The sequence below is a fragment of the Diceros bicornis genome, chromosome 7, assembly GCF_020826845.1.
Source record: "Diceros bicornis minor isolate mBicDic1 chromosome 7, mDicBic1.mat.cur, whole genome shotgun sequence".
NCBI lineage: Eukaryota > Metazoa > Chordata > Mammalia > Perissodactyla > Rhinocerotidae > Diceros > Diceros bicornis.
In genome coordinates, this window is record NC_080746.1 from 27,149,125 (window position 1) to 27,175,667 (window position 26,543).

The 26,543-nt window shown below is 37.3% G+C and overlaps 1 protein-coding gene across 3 annotated transcripts in view; it reads right to left on the minus strand.

Moving 5' to 3' along the window:
- DDX10 (DEAD-box helicase 10) overlaps positions 1-26,543 on the minus strand; it is a 286,412-nt gene that overhangs the window by 249,417 nt on the left and 10,452 nt on the right. For all 3 annotated transcript variants that reach the window (XM_058545265.1, XM_058545267.1, XM_058545268.1), the window contains exons 5-9: positions 25,537-25,657; positions 24,501-24,690; positions 17,835-17,961; positions 13,685-13,847; positions 9,437-9,521 (exon numbers count right to left, since the gene is read on the minus strand). In XM_058545265.1, coding sequence (XP_058401248.1) covers positions 9,437-9,521; positions 13,685-13,847; positions 17,835-17,961; positions 24,501-24,690; positions 25,537-25,657 — 686 coding nt within the window. The remainder of the gene's footprint in view (positions 1-9,436; positions 9,522-13,684; positions 13,848-17,834; positions 17,962-24,500; positions 24,691-25,536; positions 25,658-26,543) is intronic.

Genomic DNA, 26,543 nt, shown 5'->3' on the forward strand with positions numbered 1-26,543 from the left:
CCTGCATCTGAAAAACAAAAACCTCGTTTTTACCCTCAGTATTAATACCATGCTACATTTATATAGCTATTTAGAATTTATGAAGAGCTCTATTTTACATTAAGTGGTCAAACTTAAAAGCAAGCAACCAATAGAGGAAGCAAATAAAAAAGTTCCTGAAAGCCCAAGAAGTTGGGGGGAAAAAAATATCAGCTGATCATTACATAACAGAGACTTTCAACTTACAATTCATTGCTTTTTTCAACTCTACCAGAATTCCCTCCAGAAAGAATGATCCTCAATAAATTGATCACCATTATCTGGTATCAGGAAGTTTGTCTCTACATCCTACAGCTCACCAGTATTTCTAGCTAAAATAGGAGAGCCAGACCGTTGGCTTTTGGATCCCAATGGTAATTTTTCCATTGAAATAACCTTAAAACAAACAATGGCCAGAGGAAGGAAAAAAAGCCTTGCCATTCTGGCAATAGTTTGCCTTCTACCCAAGAACCACTAATCCACAACTACTACGATTCAGATTCCAACACAAACTCCATTCTAGTTGAGTCTCTAAATGTCCCCTAAACTTTGCTCATTCATACCTCCAATTATTGCTGTAGCATGACCTGGCAGTGTTCAAAATGCCTAGCCACCTTCAGCTCTCCCAGCCTGGTTGTCCAGGTTACCAATCAGGTTATCAAAGAATATATTTAGAATAATTCTATTTTTGTAATTTAAAATACACATACAAACATACATGAAAAAATGTTTTCTAGGTGATGGGATTTGGGTGGTTTAACTGTTTTGCCATTGCCTAGAACCTGTATAGTGAATAAGCATTACTTTTGTAATAAAACATAAGTGTTAAAAAAACTTGATATGCTTTTAAAATCTACATCTTTTGTACCAACACTTACTTCATTTAACACACATCCTAGTACTACCAATATTAGAGTATTTCCTTATCTTGACCATTAAATTTGAGAACATGCATGATTTGCCTTTCGTACTTAACATACATCATTTGTACCTAAAAGGTGGTCACTAAATATTTGGTGAGGGAAGGAATCCAAACAAACCACTAGAAGTTGTATTAGTAGATAAAACACTAGATTTGGAGTCAAAAGAACTGATTAAGTCCCAGTTGTACTATTCATAGCTTTATAACCTTGGATAATGAGTCACGTTATCACTATATATTGCATTTTCTTATTTATAAATTATACAGTTTGAATGAGGTGATCTAGGTCCCTTTAGGACCTAAAATTCTTCACCTGTGACTACTAACATACTAGTCATTGTTCACAAGTATGATCAAGAGGTGGAGAAATGGAGCCAGTTGTTGGTCACGCTCTGCTATTCCGCAGCCCTTCTCTCTCTTTTCCCCTCCCTGTATCTCCTTCTATTCTTCCTATGCCTTAGCCTCACCTGTGGCAACCAGCCCCAAGAGTTCCTGTCACTGGGAGAACAGTGCAGTCAGCCATGCAGATGCAGACAGACAACCACAGGAATCAGAGTCCAACTGTTCTGTTCCTCCTGCACAACGTGGTACAAAGGAGGGCTTATTCTAGGGAAAAGAGTCTCTCTGACTCACAGAATATCTAAAGACTCTACGCTAGCTTTAAAAAAGAAAAAGACAGGGGGCCGGCCCGGTGGCGCAAGCGGTTAAGTGCGCGCGATCCGCTGCGGTGGCCCGGGGTTCGCTGGTTCGGATCCCGGGCGCGCACCGACGCACTGCTTGGTAAGCCATGCTGTGGCGGCGTCCCATATAAAGTGGAGGAAGATAGGCACCGATGTTAGCCCAGGGCCGTCTTCCTCAGCAAAAAAAGAGGAGGATTGGCGGATGTTAGCTCAGGGCTGATCTCCTCACAAAAAAAAAAAAAAAAAAAGAAAAAGACAGACTGGGAAATATTCTGGGAAAAATAAAGTCATCTGCAGCCTAAGATCTTGGAAATACAAACAGGTATACTGCACATGATAGGCTCAACAGTTTGACAAATGAAGTTCACCATAAAATACTGGAAAGAAACCAAGCTGGCTAACATGGAAAGCTTCTAGCAAACTCATTAAGAACAAGGATTTATGGCACTCACAGGCTGAGGGCAGAAATCATTTAACTCTATCAACTCTGTCTCCAGAAAAACGTAAAAAAAAAAAAAGACTAAGCTAAGTTTTAATAGATTAATAACACAAAGAAAACCTACATAAAAGTGGTACTTATACTACCTAAAATTATACCTTCAGGAAACTGAGTTAGATATGATTAACTCCATTTTACAGGAGATGAAACTGAGGTTTACAGAGGTTAAGAACTGGTCCAAGGGTACACAGCCATCACATAACATAGCAAAATTCAAACCTAAGTTTCTTGACTTTTAAGGACAGTGTTTAATAAACTATGCGATATCTGTCTCTCATAGTCCAAAGAAAGAAGGAAAAATGTGTATATTTTTAGTTTATCTTCATGACCAGCAAATTTAAATAAAGTTATCAAACTTCCTTCTCCAAGTACCTGGCTTTCATACATCCTGGAAGCCCTGCATGGGAGCAGCAGCTACCAGACTTCATTAAATGAAACCAGCTGGTTTTAGGCACACTGGCAAGAACATGAGTTGTAGAGTCAGAAAGACTCAAGTATAAATCCCAGCCCTGGTACTCCCTGAGTGATCTTAGACATGTTTTACCTCACAATCTCTGAGAAAGAGTTCCCTAATAAGAAGACCTCTTTCATAAGGCTGTTATAAAGGCTAAATGAGTTCACTCATTTATTCACTCAACAGATACTGAGTGTTAGGAAGTAAACGGCTAAGTCACAATCCATTCATTCCCCATGGGTGTACAGGAGAAGAAGGTAGAGCCTCCCTGGCCAAAAAAAACAATACAGTCAAATCTCCTTGTAAACATACTAGTGACAGACCTCCTGGAGAACAAATATGGTAAATTTGCTAGCATTAAGAGTCCACGGGCCGGCCCCATGGCTTAGCAGTTAAGTGTTCGCGCTCCGCTGCTGGCGGCCCGGGTTCGGATCCCGGGTGCGCACCGACGCACTGCTTCTCCGGCCATGCTGAGGCCGTGTCCCACATACAGAAACTAGAAGCATGTGCAGCTATGACATACAACTATCTACTGGGGCTTTGGGGGAAAAAATAAGTAAATAAAATTATTAAAAAAGAGTCCTCGTCTTTGAGATGCTATTAATAGGAAGTACCAGGTTTGTTTAGTCTGTGGATTCAAGGAGTAGGTCTCTGCAGTCAGCCTACCAACTGAGTATACCAACAGCCCATCTGTGTAAGTGATAAGTTGCACATATTGCTTAGAGACTCTGAGGTTACTCTAGGCCAGAGCACACCCTGATGTGGCAAGAATGGACCTATGGAGATCCCAGACCTCTTCCTGCTTCATCTATACCCTGCAATTACCTTTATCCTTTAAATTTTCAGTAAAGCTTGATATTAGATGTGGTAGGCAGCTTCTAAAATGGTTCCCAATAATCTGGGCCTCCTGGTATTCACACCCTTGAGTCCTCTCCACACTGAATAGGGCTGATGTGTGTAACTACTGGGATACTACAGATAAGATAGAGTGTGACTTCTGAGTCTAAGTATAAAAGACATTGCAGCTTCCATCTTACTCCCCATTCTCCTCTCATTTGCTCTCTCTCTCTGATGAAGCCAGCTGCCATGTTGTAAGAAGCCCTGTGAAGAGGAGGACCAGGTAGGAAAGAAGGAGAGGCAACTCTTACCAACAGCCAGCAAGGAAATGAATCCTGGCAACAAGCAGGTGAGTGAGCTTGGAAAGCTACCCACTCAGCTGAGCCTTAAAGTACCATGTGACACCATGACTGCAGTCTTACAATACACCAAGAGCCAGAGGACCCAGCTGAGCTACACCTGGATCCCTGACCCACAGAAATGGTGAGATAATGGCTCCTGCTTTAAGCCACTAAGTTGTGGGGTATTTTATTATACAGCAATAGATAATATGTTAGGTGAGACCTGTGAGTCATGAGTCTGATTTGAGAAACTAATTGTGTTATCTCAAATGTCTACTCTGCGCCAGGCCCTGTTCTAAGTACTCAGAGTACATCAATAAAGTAGAGAAACATCCTTGCCTTTACAGAGCTTACATTCTAGAGAGGAGAAAGAGAAAACAAATATAATAAGTAAATGCTCTAGCATATTTGAAGGTGTTAAGTGCTATGGAAAAAAGAAAATACAGAGCAAGGTAAGGAGGAGTGGTTGGGGAAGGTAAGAAAGACAGCCATGCAGACACTTGAGGAAAAAGCATTCCAGCACAGGAAACACAATATAAAGGCCCTAAGGCAAAAAAAAAATACGCCTGGCATGTAGGAGTAATAGCTAGACCAGTGTGGAGCAGAGGGAACAAGTAGAGAATAATAGGAAATAGGGTTGGAGGAGGGTTGAATAGTATAAACCCAATAGGTCATTGGCTTTTACTCTGAGTGAAATGGGAAGCCATCAAAGGAGTGGCATGATCCAACTTGTGTTTTAGAAAGATCGCTGCCTGTTGTGTTGATAACAGACAGTAGGAGAGCAAGGGGGAAGTGCATGGGAAATAGACTCAAGAAATATCAGTTCCCTTATCTACCTCTATAGCTACACAGGTCATATGCTACCCCAGCTCAACGCTTCTTGATACAAAATACAGGATTGGCTTTGCCCTTTTCTTAAAGTTTTAAATTCTAGATACCAACAGACAAAGGCAGAAGGCCATGTAAGGAGGCACCAGCCTCTATCCAGGAGGACTGGACTGAAGACAGGATCTTAAGTCTGAGCTAAAGATGAAAAAAGCAATAATTTTCACTAGCAAAAATTACTTCTATCTTATATATAAAGATATACACAGTAAATTAATGCTCATGGAAACTGTCTTTTCACTTCAATTTACAAACCAACTAAAACTAAAGACACTTAAAAAAATTCTTATTATCTTGGGGCCAGCCCAGTGGCATAGTGGTTAAGTTCACACACTCAGCTTCGGCGACCAGGGGTTCACGGGTTTGGATCCTGGGCACAGTCCTGCACACTGCTTATCAGGCCATGCTGTGGCAGGCGTCCCACATAAAATAGAGGAAGATGGGCATAGGTGCTAGCTCAGGGCCAATCTTCCTCAGCAAAAAGGAGGAGGATTGGCAACAGATGTTAGCTCAGGGCTAATCTTCCTCACCAAAACAAAACAAAAAAATTCTCATTATCTATTCCATAAACTGCCAGTGTTTTCCACAAACCATGAGCTCTTCACAAGTTATCACATTAGAAATGTTAACTACTTTCCATCTTTATATTTGCTGTTGATCTCAACTGCTGCCACTGAGTATGCAATGCAAAGAACTGGCCTCTGCTGTCCCCTAGTGGAATCACATTTTGCTACCTAAATCACTCAAAAGCTAAGATCCATGAAATGCAGCCAGGCAAATAAGGCTCAGCTGGAATACTGCTGAAATTATTATTATTTTACCACTACAATACTCTGGAAAACAAAACGATGTGTGTATGTATATGTATATATATTCCCCTCATATATATATACACATATATATATTCCCATCTCTTACATATGAACTCCCATCTTTTATATATACACTCCCAACTGTTTATATATAAACAGTTATATATAAACTCCCATTTTCCACTCACAGACTCGCCCTCCCCAAATAAAAGCATTTAAAAACTTACGAATATCTGATGTGTACTTCCTAAATCTTTATTTTCAACGGGGCATTTTTATAAGAAATGGGAGAGCTTGGTTTTGTGAGAACCAAACACAGCAAGTCCCAAAGATGATCACTTTTAAGTGATGGAATATATCACAAGACACCACTTTATAAAACTATATTCATATCCTTTGCCTCATTTGTCTCTAAAGGAGGTTATTTTGTCAAAAGGGGTATGGATGGTTAAGGAAAACAGGGGGGAATTTTTCTCAATTGCTAGAGATCAAAAGAATTTTAGACAGGTGAATAAATTAGAACAGAATAAGTACTTAAAGGCAACAAGCAGCTGAATCGGCCTTTATTTTTACTTAGCTAAAACACAGAAAAGAAAAAAAACAAAAAAGATTCCCCAAACCTTAGCCATTTCGCCACAAAGCACTGAATTCATTTCTCTATATTCATACATTATAAATCCAAAAGCAAACACTATCTGGCAACCTGGTTTTAATTACAGAATACACATAGGACTTTAATTAGTTTCAAATTTTAATTTAGCCTCTATTCAATTCAATTATCCAGTCTCATGGCCCACGAAACTTTCTATCTCTAAGATAAAAAAAAGTTGCCCATTAATGGCAACTTTTTTTTTTTTTTTTTTTTTTGTGAGGAGATCAGCCCTGAGCTAACATCCGCCAATCCTCCTCTTTTTTTTGCTGAGGAAGACGGCCCTGGGCTAACATCGGTGCCCATCTTCCTCCACTTTATATGGGACGCCGCCACAGCATGACTTACCAAGCAGTGCGTCGGTGCGCGCCCGGGATCCGAACCAGCGAACCCCGGGCCGCCGCAGCGGAGCGCGCGCACTTAACTGCTTGCGCCACCGGGCCGGCCCCAATGGCAACTTTTAAACTGCATTTTGGTTATTTTTTATTAAACAGCCAAAGAAAAAATAAGCATTACATACCCTAAACCTTTCCACTGATCATACAACTAAAATAGTCAATTCAAAATATTTTTAATTGGTTATGGTCAAACAAGCTTGTACTTTAAAAATTAATGACCACATTAGAAATTACATTACAATAGTTTGTTTTATTTTTTTTTGGTGAGGAAAATCGGCCCTGAGCTAACATCTGTTGCCAATCTTTCTCTTTTTGCTTGAAGATTGTCCCTGAGCTAACATCTGTGCCAATCTTCCTCTATTTTTTTATGTGGGATGCTGCCACAGCTTGATGAGCTGTGTGTAGGACTGTGCTCAGAATCCAAAAGCACTAACCCCGGGCTGCTGAAGCAGAGCACGCCAACTTAACCACTACACCACCGGGCCAACCCCTACAATAGTTTTTAAAATTTGTATTCTCTTTCTTCAAATACAATCAACTTTGATGTTGTTCTATCTCTTCATCTCCACAGTCACTAAGATCATTTTAATGTTCACCATGGCATGTTCAACTACATAAGATTTTTAACAACTTCTCTGGGAACGGTCAACCCCGAAATATTTCCCCTTCATGGACTTTTTCCTGATGCAGAGATGTCCAATAATCTTCATACAGGAAGAATAATTTTAAAATACTGCTAAATGTATTCTATAAAAGAATTAGTTTGCCCTATCCATGTCAACACCAATGGCACATCTAAAAAGCCTGTATGTCCCTGATCCAACATGTTAGTGAGAGACTAGATGCAACCTTATCTCTCTAGAGACCCACAGGACCACAAAATGCAAATATGTGCATGGGTACATGTAGAAATTCACACATACTACACATTTACCAAAGAGAATTAAACAGTGGAGAAACATTCATTCCACCAACCATAACTAATGACTTCTCTGAATATCTCACTATGAAAGATAATCCGAACATGTACGCAACACATAAAAGACATGATGCACCATGCACCTACTTTTAAAATAGAAAACAAGGCTGCTTTCTACCCAGGTCTCATTTACTTAACATTTGAAATCAAAATGTTACCATTCTAAAGGCAAGTTTGTCTGAATGCACAACATCATACACAGAACCCAGTTCTAACTCTACTGATTGTTCAAATCACACAGTTTATTGCAATAAAAAGACTTACTTTTGAATCCCCTAGTACATAAATCCTATTTTAAAATAGTTTCATCTTGCACTATTATACTATTCTCTCCCTTCATGCTGGTCAAAAGAAATACATTTAATTTAAGTGAGTACATTTTGATTATAGCCCATAATTAACAGCCCACAGGGTAAAACTGAATCAACAAAAAAATATTTAAACATTCAAACATTTTGTGAAAATTAGCAAATAAGCAGAAAGAGCTCTACTTCTTTTTAGGCTGTAAAAGGACATGAAAAACTTTCACTTCAGCTGAAACAAACAACAAAATTCACCAAAATAAAAAAAATTCTTTAAATCCAACTGAGAACTGTGGATACAAAGAAACTTAAAAAAACTAAACACTAAAGGGACTTCCTAGATAAGCCAGGGATAGAGGACACTTTCATACCTGGGGCCATCTGCTGAAAGAGATGCAGGCTAAGCGGTAGAACAAGCCTGCTGGAGAAGGACAGTCTTTGCATGGATGAGGATTTAAGTCTTGGGACTAAAAATCCTGCCATCCCTTGGAAATCAAACAAAAATTGGTGACTTAAAATCAGAAGTAACTGTTAGTCCAGTGAGACCAACAGTTGGTGTCTCTTCCATCATTAAGCATAAATGTCTCATTGACATCCATATTATAGTTATCCAGTTTTGATGAGAAAAAAATGTAAATCCAAAGAAATAGTCCATCTGTGACTAATCATAGTTAATCATAACCCTATTGTGACTATTTAGGTTGTTTCCAATTCTTAACCATTACGAGTATCAGTAAGATGAACATCTTTACTGAAACTTTATCCATCTCTCTATTTTCTTAAAGTCAATTTTTGGATGTGGAATTACTGAGGCAAAAGGAAGAACACTAAGGCTTCTGATAGTATTACCAATGGTATCCAGAAAGATGCTAACCATTTACAGTTCCACCAGCAACACATACCTCGCAACTTCACTGCAACCTCAAAAGCAATGACAAAGCATATTATCCTTTTCATTCAAATACCTTTCCATGCCTTTTATTCCCAAATAATTACGACTCTGCTCTAGTCTTTTCCAGATAGTTTCCCCATAGCTCATTAGCAAATATAGGGTGCTTTTATTGGGCGAGGCAGTGGGGACACAGAAAAGGGAGTACTTGGGAGTGGCCTCCAGCAATGCCTCTAATTCTCACACTAGAAAAAAACGAAAAGAGAGAAATCTATAAATCTATGACTCAAACCCACCCTGCTGCCTCTTATTGGAGCCTGTACCACAGGAAGTAAGAGAATAGATCTAGACTAGAGGAGTCAAACAGCCTCGGTTCAAATCCTGGCTCTCTGGATCTTCAAACAAGTTGTTTAACTGCTCAAAGACTCAGTTTTCTCATCTGAAAATAGGGATTAAATAATAATCCTATACCTCACTGAGGAGTCAGTTGGATTCAGTGAGACGGGCTCGGTGAGCAGTGCTGCTGAAAAGGTTAGTAAGGGAAGAAAGTTAGAACAAAAAACTAAAAATTTTCATGGATTTTTCTCAGCACTAATCCATCAAGTCTTAGTCACATGACTTACAACAGCTGATCAGTTGCTATCAACCTACACCACAAAAATACCAAATCAGCACTCACCTGAAATCCTCCATTTGTTTGTCTGCAGTTCCGAAAGCATACTTTTTTATTTAAATAGCAACAAAAGCAAAGATATGGGCCAACACACCTACCTGGCAGTTCTACCTGCTCTGTGAATATACGTGTTGGCATCCTCTGGACAATCAAACTGAAGAACCCAATTCACAGCCGGGAAATCTGGAAAGAAGGAATGTCAAGCTAAGAAATCAGTTTCAAGATCTGTGCTGCTGCACTATCTTTATTTCACAACATTGTTTGCCACAACTTTCCATCACATCAAACTGATAGGTATCATCTGTGAACTCTATTAAAAATAAAACTGTATGAACCAAGAGATAACACTTCTCTTCTTTGACAAAGTGCACTAAAAAGCGTTTGAATGTGAAGATTATTTCATATCTGACACAGAAGAGACAGACTGTTTTGTGTCAAACAAATAATGAAATACCCTGATATTTAATAGCCTAAAAGTACTACTTCTCATGGGCTCCTAGTGAACTATAGAACTGGTTTCTAAATTTAAATGAAGGTTTACTTTTCCTGTTATTCCTATTTCCATTCAAATTAATGATGTCTTTCTAAGTCCCTTTACCCATTTCCTAGCAATAATTACTCTCTATATACTTCTGGCTACAGAAGTTTCCATTCATTTCCAGAGATCCTGCTCTCAACTCCTTAAGAGAACTACCTTTAGTCATTTATAAACCTTGCTGTGAGGATTTCAAATCAATTTCTATCAGAGAGAAAAGGGCTGAGCACTAAAAAGAAAGAAAGAAAAAGGTATTGAAAGATATTAATACCTCTGACTACCCATGAGCATCAAAACTTTGACTAAGTCATACAAGCTACTCAAAAGAGTTGAATCCATTTAAATGGGGAAGAAGAACCAAGAAAAACAGAACGGAGATATCTAGAACAATTCTCTCTTTTGGGACTCGAAGTAACCAGGACCTCGGAAGGCAAGGGCATGTTTCAGAGCTATGAACAGGAAGATGGGTTGAAAGCAGCACTGAGACCCGCAGCTTCCCTCCCTTATCCTGTACATTTGGGGCTCTGGAAGGAAATCAAAAGTCTTTTACTGGAGAAAGGCTTCAAACCAAGACACTGAATAGAGTGGAAAGCAGGGGCACCAGAGCCAGAGGGAAAACAGGGGCCCTGAGTGAAAGTCTGAAGGCTGACTGGGAGGCCTCTGTGCATACTTCCTTGTTAGGCTTCCAGAAACCCAGTAGCAAGCTTAATCCCTCTGCTCAAGAGATTCAAGTATTTTTCTCTGCAGAGACTGAATGTTCAAAAAGAATAGACTGACATTTTGGGTCCTTCACAAAATGATCAACTCTGTCCAAATCCTCTCACAACAAAGGCCTAGTCAACAAGCCTCATCCACGTACAAGTCACTTAATATAAGCTTTGTGGTGCTTCAATGTTAAGTATAAAAAGACATCCAACTGCAGACGATTGGGAAAATCTCAAAAATGAAAGAGACCAAAGAGCAAAAATGGAACTCAGCATAAACAGAAAGTATAAAGAGAACTTTAAAAAACTTAATGTTTTCGGAGAGATAACACTGTATCCAAACAAGAATAAAAGGTTATAAAAGAGGAGCTCTTAGCACTTGATTAAAATTGTAATAAGAAAGTTGAAATATAAAATCAAGGAACTCCCCCATGAAGGGCAAGAAAAAAATAATGAGATGGGCAACAGAAGAAACAAGAACATTAGAGGATTAAAGAGGTCAAATATTCTTCTCTAAAGAGAAAATAACGGGGGGAAAGGGGCAAATGTTATTTAAAAAGGAAACAATCTAAGTATACAAATTCCCTCAGCAGCAAACAATAACTACATAGTTAAAATAATGTAAATACTGAATGTTAGGAAACCAGGCGTGCGACACGTGCCAGAAATGAGAAAACTCAGAACTAGGAACACAGAAAACTAGGCAAATTTTAACTCAATTATTAACTCAAAGAAAACCACAAAAGAAAGTACAAGAGACAATCTTAGTATACTACTTCCCTCAGCAATTATATAGTCAAAACAATGTAAATACTAAATGTTAATTTTACCAAAAGTCATGATAGATGGGGGTAGTAGAAGAGGAATGACAGAGAGGTAACAATAGGAAATCTTCGGATAATTTCTATACTTGACAAATTAAGAAATTGTAGTATAAAATATTACTAAGAAATATAAAGTTAAATACCAAAAGAAGAAATAACAGTTTTAAGTAGTTGTCTCTGGAGAGTGAGAAGGGGTAGAGCAGGGCCTGCTATGTCTCACTATTACACATTTTTACCCATGTGCATGTATTATTCTTTTAAAAATAAAATAATTGAGAAAATAAAGAATAAAGTTTTAAAAAAATACTAGTGTATTCCAAAGAAATTCTTGGACATTTACATAAGAATAGAGCTTCAGGATATTCATTATTCATTGTACATTTTTGAAATAAAAAGACTGAAACAACTTCAATGTCCATTATCCCAGGAATGGATAAATAAATTCATACTATGAGATACTCTACATAAGTACACTGGATCTTTATACATCAACATGTTAAGACTCGAAAAGCAAGTTATAGACTACCATGTATAGTATCATTTATGTAAACTTTTTAAACACCCAAGATAATACTATATATTGCTCATAAATACATTCATATAAAATTTTTAAAATAAGCTAGAACAGAGGTCTTGACATTTTTTGTGCCATAGTTGAAGCCTATGAACCCCTTCTCAGAATGTTTTTAAATGCATAAAGTAAAACATAGGATTACAAAAGAAATTATAATAAAATATAAACATTTTTATTGAATTTCTGATACAGTAATGTATATGCTTGTTTCCAACAAATTAAATAACATGACCTAGTTGTGGGTCTAATAACCACCATAACATCAAGATAGTACTGAGCATAAACAACATTCCAAGATATCTGCAAAAACTGTAATGTAAAATGAAAATACCTATAATTTCAACTAGTGACAAAATCATAGGTACTATAATACCACATAGCCCATTGCTTACATTCATAATTGAAGGAAATGCTAAATTTCAGTTAAAGGTTAGCAAAAATATTTAGTTTTTTTCCCACATCTAAGTTCACAGATTCCCTGAATTCTATCATAGACTGGACCAGCGGTGAAGAGCCTTCAACTAAAAGGTTACATACCAAATATATGACAGTAACTATGTCTAGGGAGAGGGTTAGAGGAACAAAAAATGGGACAGGGAAAGAGTATAAAAAAGACCTCAACTATATCTCCTAAATATTTGGTTTCTTTAACAAAATTCAAGGAAAATATGACAGGAGTAATATCTGTTCATTGCGATGTATGACACATTTTATATATGTAAATATATATATACACAATATAATTAACTGCTTATGTTGACCTGAACTATTTTAGGTTCCCAAATCAGGGGGGGATGGAATTAGTGTGATATAAATAGATACAAACACAATGAAAATGTTTCAAAACTATATCTTCAAAGAGTCATGAGAGGTGGCGGGGAAGGGTGGGTGGGATGAGTTGTTGTGGGGCTAAGAAAATAGCCTAGAGAGCTTTAAAAATACTTTCACACTTGGGGCTACTGCCTCCAGTCACATGGAATGAACTGATATGATGTCTGAGAAATGCTCTAAAATACTACAAGAGGGACAAGGAGACAGGAAGAAAAGGGGGATTACGAAAAAAATAATTGCTGAAACAAGGTGAGATGAGGGTACATTAAACTTATTCTCTTTGTGTGTGTGTAAAATTTGCCATAATAATTAACACAATGAAATAAAGTGACTGAAAAGTTCAAATTACCATCTACTTATTCTCATCCTTTGTTCTTATCTCTAAATTAGTTTTCCTATTATTACTTCCATACACCATCCCACACCCACAAAGCCACCAGTTGTATAATATTATCACAGTGGATTTTGGAAAGTTTAAATACATTAAAGTAAAAATTAGAATGTTTGGTGAAAAGATGGACTTCACCAATTTTTCTTGCTAAATAAGTTATAATACTCAACAAGTTTCCAATTTGCAAAGAAACAGGGCTTTTTTTTGTCCATATCTTTAAACTTTTAATCCTCCTTTGATTTTGCAGGCTCCTCAGGATCCTATGATGTAATTATCATCATGAAACAATAAGAGCACAAAAGATGAAAAATTTCACTGACATATCCTTAATGTTACTCATCTCAGTTATCAATTTACTTATTTTTCTCTTATAAGAAAAGAAAGCCTAATTATTTGAGTCAAACTATTTGAATTCCCAAAATATACCCATTTATAAGGAAGTTGTATTTCCCACGATCACAGAATATTTTCTCAAAACTTTTCTTACCCAGGCCCCTGGCTGCAATATCAGTAGCAAAGAGTACTGCAGCTCTCTTACGGACAAATTCATTATAGACTTCCATTCTTCTCATCTGGGGCTGTCGACCATGGAGGGAAAGTATAGAAACACCAGGACGTAGCCGGCAGAACACTCGGTACAGATACTGAACCTAGGCGTTAACAGAAAAATTAGTTTGGTACTTCTAAATAACAGCAGGAAGTAAGCTTACAGATGAACACTGAAAATGTATTAAGGAGCAACAAGTTTCACCAATTAAAAAAATACAGAGCAGAGGGGCCAACCCAGTGGCATAGTGGTTAAGTTTGTGTGCTCTGCTTCGGCAGCCTGGGGTTCACAGGTTCAGATCCTGGGCACAAAAAAAAACCAGAGCAGAGAAAGGGAAATGTAGTCAAGAGCTGTGGTCTTCAAACATTTTTGCTCACATTATTTCCTAAAAGAATTTTGAAAAAAATATGTTCCCCTTACATTTTTTTTTTTTTTCGGTGAGGAAGATCAGCCCTGAGCTAACATCCCTTGCCAATCTTCCTCTTTTTTGCTGAGGAAGATTAGCCCTGAGCTAACATCTGTGCCCATCTTCCTCTATTTCATACACAGGATGCCACCACAGCATGGCTTGATGAGCAGTGCAAAGGTCCATGCCCAGGATCCAAATCTGAGAACTCTGGACCACTGAAGCAGAGTGTGCGAACTTAACAACTACGCCATCGGGCCAGCCCCCATGTTCCCCTTACATTTTTAAGTTAGTATCTGACATTTTTCCAAATTTAAGTGATTGCAAATAATGTAATTTCGAGGATATATTAAATATTGATATTTTAAAGTAAATACTTAAAACCTTTTATAAGTGTATCCAATAGCATTTACATAGCAGAGCCATTTGATACCCACCACTAATTGTTTTAAAAATAGGTAAAAATAATGAGGAAGGCTATGCATGTGTGGAAGAGCGCTCCTCAATTTTGCTGCTCCTAAAACTGCTCTTAAAAAGTACAGTTCAAAAAAAGATTAACAAAATGTGAAGAAACTCTTTAACACAAAGAAATTTTGCATCATTTCTTTTCCTCTTTGAACTCTTCTCTATTTCCTGACCCCACAGAACTTTATCTTAATAGTTTTATGCTTGAATATGCTTTTATTGATTACTTTATCACAATTCATGATTTTCTACAACAAAACTATGTATATCAGTTTTAACTTTTTTAAATTTCCTGTGGTCATAAAGCTGCATTAAAAATTTTCTTCTCAGACTGAGCTTTATTACAATTATTAATATAGAACTGACCAAACAAAAAAATGTTAGAATTTGATTAAAAAAGCTGTTAGACATAAAAAATAATTTTATTGTAAATACATCTCAATATATGGACTAGACATTGCCGAGTGTTATTTTGTTATTTTAGTTTTATTATTCATAAATGAATACTGCTGATTGCTAGACTAAGGAAGAGTACAGCATCATTTTATTCTTATTTTCTCTTTCTAATATAGGTGTTAAGAAAATCTCTTCAGGAAAATACAGAAAATGGACTAGAATGAACATTAACTCTTTGAACTCCTATAAAATGTTTCAAAACCATGATAGATTACAAATAATTTTATCTATCAACTAATAACTCTATTAAGTTTCCCTTCAAATTTTGTTGAAAATAAAGAATGAGAAACTACCCGAATTGCAAAATGACTTGTTACCCAGTTCTCAGAGTCATTCACTTTCTGAACAGCAATACCCTGGTGCCAGGAAGCTTCTCTAATCCTGAGACCATGCACCAACAAGATTAGGGATAGATGAACTCATGCCTTTCTTTTGTAAAGTTTTAAAAAGGGCTACCACGAAAGGGGATGTGGGAAAAGAACCTGTAGACCACAGATGCACTCTTAGGCAAATCAGTCTCAGAAAAGTATGTATGGAAACAGCAGAAGTGTAAATTCAGTCCATGAAAACTTTCTGCAATCTGCATCTCTTGAATCAAGACTGACTTTGAATTCCCCCTCTTGAAAAAACTAGATGAGGTGGAAGACGTATACAGAGTAAAGCCATACAGGGTCTAACTAAGGAGTTTAAATTCTAAATTTATAGGAAAAGTCACTGGAGGATTTGAAGCAAGGCAGTGACATATTCCAGTTCTACTTTCCAAAGATCACTCTGGCTACAATGTGAAATAACTATAGGAAAGAAACTGAGAGAATGAAGAGACTAACCAGGAATAAGAGAAAGTTAAGCATGGTTCAGACTAAACTAGCATGAGGGGTGGCGAGAAGTGGTAGAGCTAATGAGAGCTAACAATAGATTGAACATGGGATGAAAACAGACAAGAATTAAGCATTCATTTATTGAGATGTGGAAGAGTTGGAGGGAGCAGATCTCAGCGACAGGAAATCTTAAATTGTTTTTCCTATGCTAAATTTGAGATGCCCTCTAGATACTCAATTGGAAATATCTAGTAATCAAGTGGATATACAAGTCTGGGGCTCAGGAAAGAGGTCAGTGCTTGAGATGTGGATTTGTCAATTGTTAGAATATAGATGGCATTTAAAGCTAGGAAACTGAAGAGGTTACCTAGAAAGAGTACAGATGAAAAAAAAAAGGCAGAGTATAGAGGTCTGAGGCACTCCAAATTGTAATGGTCAGGCAGAGAAGAACCAGCAAAGGAGGTTAACAGAACAGTCAGAAAGCAAGAGAAGAAACAGGTGAGTGGGGAGTCACAGAAGCCTAAAGAAGTGTTTCAAGAAGGAGGGAATGATCAACTGTGTTAACGCTTCTGAGAGGTTAACTAAGATAAGGACTAATGACTGACCACTGACCCTGGCAAACTGTAACTCTTAACAAGGGCTGACTCAGTGGAGGACTGAGGAGAGAAGAGGAGATGCAGTGATTCAGCTAGTAGAGATAAATCTTTAAGAGTCTGCTATGAAGAAAAGCAGAGAAGAGAAGGACTGGAAAGGAATATGAGATTTGTTTTTTATTCTTAATATGGGCAATATTCAGGAATAATGAGAAAAGAAAACAGGAGAGGGGATATTTGTAGTAACAAATGCCTCATGCAGGTGAGAGGACAGGATCTGGAGCACATATAGAAGGGCTGGTCATAGATACAAGCAAGGACACTGTCCACTGTGACAAGAGAGAAACCAGAATATTATAGAATAAAAACTTTAAACATACACTCAAACTTATTTCCTTGTACGTAGATACCAAAAACATCCTTTCTTTAGGAGATGTAAAGTTCTAAAAATCTAAAATAGGTCCAAAAAAAAAATCTGAAGTCATTCTTTCCATCCTAAAATGATGGGGTCCTGTGCTTTCCCCCAACAATACACAGACCACTACTTATCTTACCCATAAGCTGGAGGGAAACTTACCTGCATATTTATCATGCTACGCTATTCCAAAGCTATACATCTAGAATCTACCTACTATATGCCAACAACTATATGTCATCAGGCAATCTGAAATACAGTAGAGGAAAATTGACACAAAATCAACCACAGTCCCTTCTTTTTAAGGGAAGAGAACAAGTCTCTGAACCCCTTATTTGTAGCACATGGCTAGTGCTGAAGAAAGGTTATAAACTAAATAAATTAAAGATATAAACACTACAGAAGGATGGTGAGGGAGCAGTTGATTTTAACAAGGAGATTGGGGAGTGTAAGAAAAGGACTTCCAAGTGTAACATCTGAGCTTAGCCTGAAACTACACTAAATATTCCCCCAGAATTAGGGTGAAGGGACACAGGGAGGGCATTCAGGAGATCAGCATGAACAAAGATTAGAGGCATGGAAATAAATGGCATGTTTGGTTCAGTATCATGGAGGGTACGTGAGTGTCAGATCATTGGTTTAGACTAGCCATTCAATTGCTCATTCTACCAATATCTGAGGGCTACTATGCTCTAAGTATTATGCTAGATGCTAACAATACCAAAGCAAAACCTGACAGATTTTTCCCTTCTTAAGCTTAAAATCTCATCCACAGGCTCCTTTAAAACAAAGACACAGGATTCTCATTATCTCCAGATCCCTCACCACATCTAGCACTGTATTTACCAGAAAAGAAGAATTGTTACCTAACTGAAACTTGGTATTTTAAAAGGGATGACTCAACATGAACAACTTAAGAAAAATAAACATTCGATACCTCTTTACAACTGGAGAAAAATACAATACTTTTCTTCTTCAGGTGGCTTCTCAGAAAGGAATATAGCACACTTATTTTTTGCTGCAGCTCACAAACTATGTAGTTCTGTTCCAAAGTAGCAGGGGTGCTTATGGAAATAAGAGGAGGAAAAGTGTTAAAAATACGCCACGTTGGTAACTTTGAAATCCAGACAAAGAAAAAGAAAACAAACGTTAACAAGTGGCATGCCTCTTGAACGAATTTCTCACATACACATACATACCCCAAAAGAAAACTTCTCTATTGTCTCTTAGGAAATGAATTCAACACACGACTAAAATACATTCAAAATCCCTTATAGACTGTATATCAAAAATATAAACAGTGGCTGCCTCTGGGTCAAGGGTCAACTGATGGGCATGAGGGAACTTGCTGGGCTGATGATAATGTGCCACATCTTAATAAGGGGTTTGGGTTACATGGATATACACATTTATCAAAAAACCCAGCAAATGCTCTCTTAATTTGTTCATTTCATTGTAAGTAAAAAAAATCAAGAAAGAAAATCTCTATACAAATACTGAATTCTAATTAGTGATATGTATACTGAAGTATTTAGAAGAAGTATACAAACGTCTGCAATTTACTTTGAAATGCATCAAAAATAAGATGGGTTAACATATACTTAGAGGGATGGATAAATGGACAGTAAATGGATGCTACTATTAGGTATCATCTAGGTGATAGGTATAAGGTATTCACTGTAAAATTCAATTGTGCTGCATGTTTGAAATGTCATAATAAAAGGGTGGAGAGACATACACATACATTTACTCCTTGAACTAATAAACCTACTTTTAGGATTCTGTTCCAAAAAATACTGATAAACAGAAAGATATGGCATTATTTATAAAGCCAAAAAAGATGAACATCAAATCATATGTCCAGGGCTGGCCCCGTGGCTTAGCGGTTAAGTGCGCGCACTCCGCTACTGGGGGCCCGGGTTCGGATCCCAGGCGCGCACCGACACACCGCTTCTCCGGCCATGCTGAGGCCGTGTCCCACATACAGCAACTAGAAGGATGTGCAGCTATGACATGCAACTATCGACTGGGGCTTTGGGGGAAAAAATAAATAAATAATAATAATAATAAAAAAAATTATTAAATCATATGTCCATCAGTAAGGAACTTGTGGAATGAACTACTGTACATCCATACAATTAAGTATCATGCAACTGTACAAAAGGAATGAAGAATCTATCCATATACTGCCGTAGAGTGATCTCTATGACATATAAGTGAAAGAAGCAAAGAGCAGAACAGTACACAGAACGTGGTACCATTTATCTATATTATGTATAGATACACAAATACATTACCTATATTATATGCATACGTTCACACACATCGGCATCCCTGTGTGTGTGTCTTTTTTTAAAATATAAACAGAGGCAGACGAACCAAAAACTAAATTGCTTAACCATAGGAGAACATATGGAAAGAAATAAATTTAATTTTTTTAAAAAGAAAAATGAAACAAATGAGCCTAAAGGTATTTCAAGTTGATAGCTTAATGACAAGAATTTCAAAGGAATCTGTTACATTCTTATCAGGATATCTAAGGAAGAAAAGAAATGCAAAGGAATCTTAAACCTTCATAAGTAATCATATTGTTAGCAATAATATTGATAGCAACCTGAAACTATTTTAGATAAACCGATAAATTGAACAAAGAAGTAAAAGACATTAGGAATGAAACTGTTTGGCATAAGAAAAAAATACATATATAAAAATCAAAAGAGACTAAGTTAAAGGCTATAATCTTAAATTTGATTTGTAAATATCAGCATAAACTCATGATGTGTCTTCTCTTTAAAAAAAGAAAAATCTGTCCACTGAAAAGCCTGAACATAATGACCATCCCATTAGCACCTAGACTATGGTTTCTAAATACAATATTCTGCTAAAAGGATTTTACATGGGATAGAAACATAAGATGAACCTAGAAGATGAGAAAGCAAGAAAGCCAAAGACTCCTGGGATGTGTCTAAAGGATGCAGGTAACAACCTGAAGAACGTCCTAATACCCAAGGTTTGGGATGATGCAAGAAAATTTGAGTATTAAAAATATAGTAATAATTTCTATTGACTGAAGGGTAAACAAGATAGTATGTTTAAATGTATGAGTTAATATCATTAAATTATTATTTATTAAATGTCATTAAGTCTGAGTTTGTTTTAATAAAAAAAACACTGCTCACATTTGGAAAATGCCAAGGAAGCAACTCATTAGTCTAAAAACTGGTCAATAAAGAGAATGAACCATGTATTCTGGTATTGTGACCTTCTTGTAAGAAAAGTACCTCAGATAATCAAGCAGTTGGGAAAGCTTCTTGATATAGAAGTATTCCAGTTAAGAAATAATAGAATCAGAATATAACAATTTTGCAAATCCTAATGAAATAATGGATCTAGGCAATAATCATTACTGGCTGCTAAAATTATTAGGTTAAAAAGTTATTGTTCCTGCCATCAAGGAGCTGTTTACATCAGATTAATCCTTTAGCCTAGAGCATTAACTATAAAAGCTGGATTATGTATTAAAAAACTGGGGGCCGGCCCGGTGGCATAGCGGTTAAGTGCACACGCTCCGCTGAGGCGGCCCAGGGTTCGGATCTCGAGCGTGCACTGACACACCACTTGTCAAGCCATGCTGTGACAGCGTCCTATAGAAAGTGGAGGAAGATGGGCACGAATGTTAGTCCGGGGCCAGTCTTCCTCAGCAAAAAGAGGAGGACTGGCGACAGATGTTAGCTCAGGGCTAATCTTCCTCACAATAAAAAAAACTGAAGGCACCAGAGAGCAACCAAGGCAGCCAGGACTTGAGGTGCTAAAGGAGAAAATGGAAATGCCCTGAGGCAAGCCCCATATTAACCTCCACTTTTCCCTCAAAGCATCTGCTGATTTGCAAGACAGAAAGTAGCAGCCTTAGGCCTAAACATGTCAGTCCAAGATCCTGGAGAGAAGAAAACCAGCAAAAACTGAATCTGAAATTCTTCATACAATTTCCCCATATTCCAACTCCTAAACTCAGCTCACACAAGGCAAAGCAAGTAAAAACAAGCAAGAGGCAATAACCGGGAAGCTACAGAGCTGAGTAGAGATCCTGGCAGTCTCACAGCGCTACAAAGTTCAGAACCTGCCAAGGTGAAAGGGCTCTGGTAAATACCCCCATCTTTAAGCTGAGACCCTCAGAAAGGCTATGCCCTCTGAGTCATGGTTATACCCCAGGACAAAGGGCAAAACAGAAATAGTATAGCCCAAAGTCTAAAAGCCAGGCTAGTTCAGATCAAGGTAATCTGTCTTACCACATCTGCCTGCCACAGAAAACATCCTCATGGTTTTGCTAAGAACTAAAGATAAGAAAAATCTTAAAAACCACAAATTACCTTCAAAGGAGCAAGAGAACTGTCAGCTGACTTGAACAGAAACAATGGGAACTAGAGCACAATAGAAACGTCTTTGAAATGAGAAGAGAAACACTGCCAAGATATCCTTCAAAAATGAAGATGAAATAAGGAGGTTTTCAGAAAAGTCAAAACAGAGTTTTTCACTAGTAAATCTGAACTAAAAGGAAATTCTCTGAGCACATGAAAAAAAGATACAAGAAGTAAGAACATCAGAAAGAATAAGTATTTGGGTAAGTCTAAATACAAACTGATGTTTCAAACAATAATAATAATGGTTTATGGGGCTTAAAATATGTGTGGAATTAAAATACTTGACAATGAAGGCACAGTAGGAAGGAGTAAAGAGACTTAAATAATAATAGGGTAAGGTAAATGTAATGAATGAAATCTTCCAGTTAAAAAGCAATTATCGGGGCCGGCCCGGTGGCGCAAGTGGTTAAGTGCGCGCGCTCCGCTGCGGCGGCCCGGGGTTCGCTGGTTCGGATCCCGGGCGCGCACCGACGCACTGCTTGGTAAGCCATGCTGTGGCGGCGTCCCATATAAAGTGGAGGAAGATAGGCACAGATGTTAGCCCAGGGCCGTCTTCCTCAGCAAAAAAAAGAGGAGGATTGGCTGATGTTAGCTCAGGGCTGATCTCCTCACACACACAAAAAAAAAGCAATTATCACACCAGGTAAATAAGAATAGAACCATATGCTGCTTACAAAGACAAATCTAAAATATAAAGGCACACACAATGTAGAAAGTAAAGGACAGAAAAAGAATCACCATGCAAACACTAACCAAAAGAAACTTACTATAGGCAGACTAATATCAAACTAGACTTTAGGGCAAAAGGTATTAGTAAAAATAAAGAGGAACATTTCATAAAGACTAACGATTCAAATTAACAAGAAATGTAACAGTAAATTTGTATGCACCTATTAACAGAAGCTCAGAATATCCATCTCAAATTTGAAATGTTTCACAATTCACCACAGAATTCAACTTATACTCATTGTAAAACACGGCAAATCACTATGGCCCAAAGAGAACTATTTTTTCTTAAAAAAAAAAAATTAGAAGCATCATTTCACTACATACAGCAACAAAGAAAACACACTGGTGTACTTCTTCCAAGTATATTCTGACATACAAGTTCAGAAAGATGCGATTTTGATTTTCTGGTCCTTCACAATCTGAGAGTAAATATTCTATAATGCCTTAAAATATTCTTGACTATAACCTCTCGTGGTATATTAATCCAATTGTTAAGGTGCTAAAGGGGAAAATTCAATAACGACATAAGACAAAGTTCACAACAGCATCTGGTTTTTATAATGCTTCTGGTGATTCTGAAATTACAGAGTACTGCAGTCATCATCACAACCTGCAGTTTCGTAAATTATGTCACTAAATATCTGTCTTCTAAAATGATTTCTGAAAGCCTTCGTTTTTCCCCACAAGTGATGGAACTGCATTTTGGAAATCATTTACAAAAATCAACAGTCTGTGTATTCATTTTCTTCTAACTCTATGATCTACAGATAATAACCAACTCTTATTATCTACAGAAATGGGAACAGGGGTAATATGTACAATTAACTTATATAAATTATAAAAGGTTTTAGAGACCATTTAACAATGGAAAAGTTATTGTCTGCTAAAGACATTAATGAGTTTTGAAAATAGGCTGAAAGCAAACAGCAAATAGAACAAAGAAAATCAAAAGACCTAGACAGTCAGTCTCTAGATTATCAAATTAATTGTACCAAGAATTTCAATAGCCATCTCACCACAGCTTTATCAAGACCAATGTCTCCTCAATAGTAAGTCAAGAAGGAAGCTATACCTCAAGTATCTTACAATTCCATTCCAGAGTTTTTGATAACCAAAGCGACCAGTACTCATAGATTCTCTAAAGTTTATCCATTAGGATCACCTAGAAGCATAGAGTCTGGCCTCTTCTCAGGCTTTTTTAAATCCTAGACATCTGTTGGTTGAAGAAGGTCAAAGTGGGCCTGAATGCCCATATTTCCTGTATTTAAAGACTTCCAACAGGATAACTCAATTCATTTTCCCAATCTCTTTTCAGACTAACATTTCATAGCAAGATATGCAAGTTTTTAGATAGAAATAATGGAAGGATTGAATCCATATTGAGATCTTCAACATAGATTCAACTTATATTCACTGGAAAATATTTCTGGAAGTCAACTATGTCCATAGTCTGCAATGATTCATACCAGACATACAGACACGTCCAGTTGTCATATCAAAATACACTTTAAAACATTTCCCAACTTATTTACACATCTCTCACACACACACGCACTTTTTATTGTTACAAACACACACATCTTACTCTCTGGTTTTCAGTGAAACCCGGACAAAACAGTTGCTGGAATATTTTAAACAGAAAGGTATTTTGCTAAATATTAATTCATTTGATAAAATGTGTTCCAAAGCACACTAGTCCTGCGTAACGCAGCTAAAAAGAATGATTCTGTACCCAAATAATTTTAGTAAATGCAGAAAGCTATATTCATCTCCTACTGCTTTGGAAAAATCAGTGTCCATGAAAATATTAAAGGCTCTGCAAAGTCTTAAAGAAAACTTGAACTCAGCACTTGCTACTTATCTATCCAGGAATGTATCCTCCTGGAATGCATCCATCTCCATTTTATGGGGAGATAGTGGTAAATAAATACCTGTTAACATCTTATGGAAAAATATTTGTTCCCAAGACCACATTTTGGAAAACACCGCATTCCAGTATTCTCACATTTAAAGGTGCATCAAGAATTTAAATAATTTTTACTAATATATTTACTTGCTTTGCATATCTAGTAACACATAAAATGACATTTCCTAGAAAATATTAATTAAAAATATCAAATTCTTAAACTAAAAAGAGAACACTAATTTTTGTGTGTGTGTATGTGTGTGTGTGAGAGAGGAAGATTAGCCCTGAGCTAACATTCATTGCCAATCCTCCTCTTTTTTGCTGAGGAAGATTGGCCCTGGGCTAACACCCGTGCCCATCCTCCTCTACTTTATATGGGACGCCGCCACAGCATGGCTTGACAAGCGGTGCGCCGGTCCTCACCCAGGATCCGAACCTGCAAACCCCGGGCCACTGAAGTGGAGTGTGTGAACTTAACCACTCTGCCACCAGGCCGGCCCAAGAACACTAATTCTTGATTGAATCAAATAGGGTTCCAAATAGTACATACCTGTATTTTGCTTTTTCATGAACCCAGACATACTCAGGGTTTTTCAAACTCAAGCGTGCAAGGTCCTTTACAGATTTGGTTTGTGTAGCTGAGAAAAGCAAAGTCTGACGTTTCTTGGGAAGATTTTCAATAACAGCATTCATGGTATCAGCAAAGCCCATATCCAAGATTCTATCTGCTTCATCAAGAACTAAAAAGGGAAAATGCAAATTGAACTACAATATTTAAAATATACATTAGGCTACATGCAATGTGGAATCCTGGACTGGATCCTAGAACAGAAAAAGGACATTAGTGGAAAAACTGGTAAAATCCAAATAAAGTCTGGAATTTACATAATACACCAACGTTAATCTTAGTTTTGACAAAGGTACCATAATTATGTAAGATGCTACACTAGGGGAAACCGGGGGAAGGGTATACAGGAACTCTACTATTACTGCAACTTTTCTATGAATCTAGAATTGTTCCAAAACAAAAAATTGATTTAAGAAATATAAATTAGGTAATATCAGAAGTGGATGTTTCTTAAAAGGTAAAACTCAGTGTCAAATACTGAAGTGCCTAATTTCACATGTTAAGAGTACTTAGGGGGCCAGCCTGGTGGCACAAGTGGTTAAGTGCTAGCGTTCCGCTGCGGCGGCCCGGGGTTCGCCGGCTTGGATCCCGGGCGCGCACCCATGCACCGCTTGGCAAGCCATGCTGTGGCGGCGTCCCACATAAAGTGGAGGAAGATGAGGCATGGATGTTAGCCCAGGGCCAGTCTTCCTCAGCAAAAAAAAGAGGAGGATTGGCAGATGTTAGCACAGGGCTGATCTTCCTCACAAAAAAAAAAAAAGAGTACTTATATTCTTCTATTTTGATTTTAAAAAAAGTTTCTCTGGGTTTGAACGCATATGCCAAAAAATTATTTCAAGTTATTTCTCAGATTGTTTTTAATCAAAATATTTATCCAGTAAAACATTTCTATCATTAAAATTTATGAGGGCTCTCTCCTAAGTCTGAGATTTTTTCATTAAAAATTCACTAGACTCACCTAACATTTGGAGATTGGTAGCATGAAAACATATTGTTTCATCCATGTGTTGAAGGAGCCGACCCGGTGTGCAAACGAGTATATTTATGTTATTGATCCTCTCAGCTTCATGTTTCAGATCCTGAAAACAGTTGTTTCTTTTGATTACACAGACACATCACTGAGCAGCCTGTATACCAAAACTACAAAAGCCACCTGCATGTGGCATTTCATTATACAATGCAGATACTCTAGAAATAAATGTCATTTCTCCCTTCTATTTCTGCAGCACATCCAAATTTCTGGGCCAAATAAAATATCTTAGTGAAGTATTTTCACTAAGATTCTTAATCATACCCAGGATTTTGAGGCCAAGAAAAATATCATATGAATGCTCCAAGCATCTTGATTTCCTATTAAGTCAACCAGAATCAACTTAAAAACTGGACTTATTCCCATTCTTTAAGTTAGGACCCAGGGGGCACTGAACAGGCTCTCTGACAACACTCATTGCACTTTGTGGACTGAAAAAAAAAAAGAGCTGAGCATTCTACATTCTAGAAGTTGTCTCCATGAAAGAAGAACCACAGAATGGTAGTTGTTAAAGCTGGGTGACATGTGTTTGTGAGGGTTTGTGATGCTCTACTTTTTTTGCCTACGTTTGCATATAAATTCAAGAATTCAAGTATTTATCCTCACCCTAGAAGAGGCTAGCAGATTTAAGCATTCCAGGTGTACTATAAAGTACAGCAAAAGCTGAGCAGGTTTTACCAAGACCTAAAATAAACATTCCTCAAAACTATCTTCCTTTCTTCTGCTGCTGACCCAGCAATGTTCTGAATTATTCAAACTCTTAGATACCTTATTAAAAGTAACTAGTTCACATATTGAAATGGTATCTTTCCCAATGTATATTAACAAATAGATTTACAGGTTGGTTAGAGTAGATTAATCTCAGAGAAACTGATCAATTCAGAAACCCTGACATAATGGACTTTCTGGACCTGCAAAACTGATGACCAGACTTT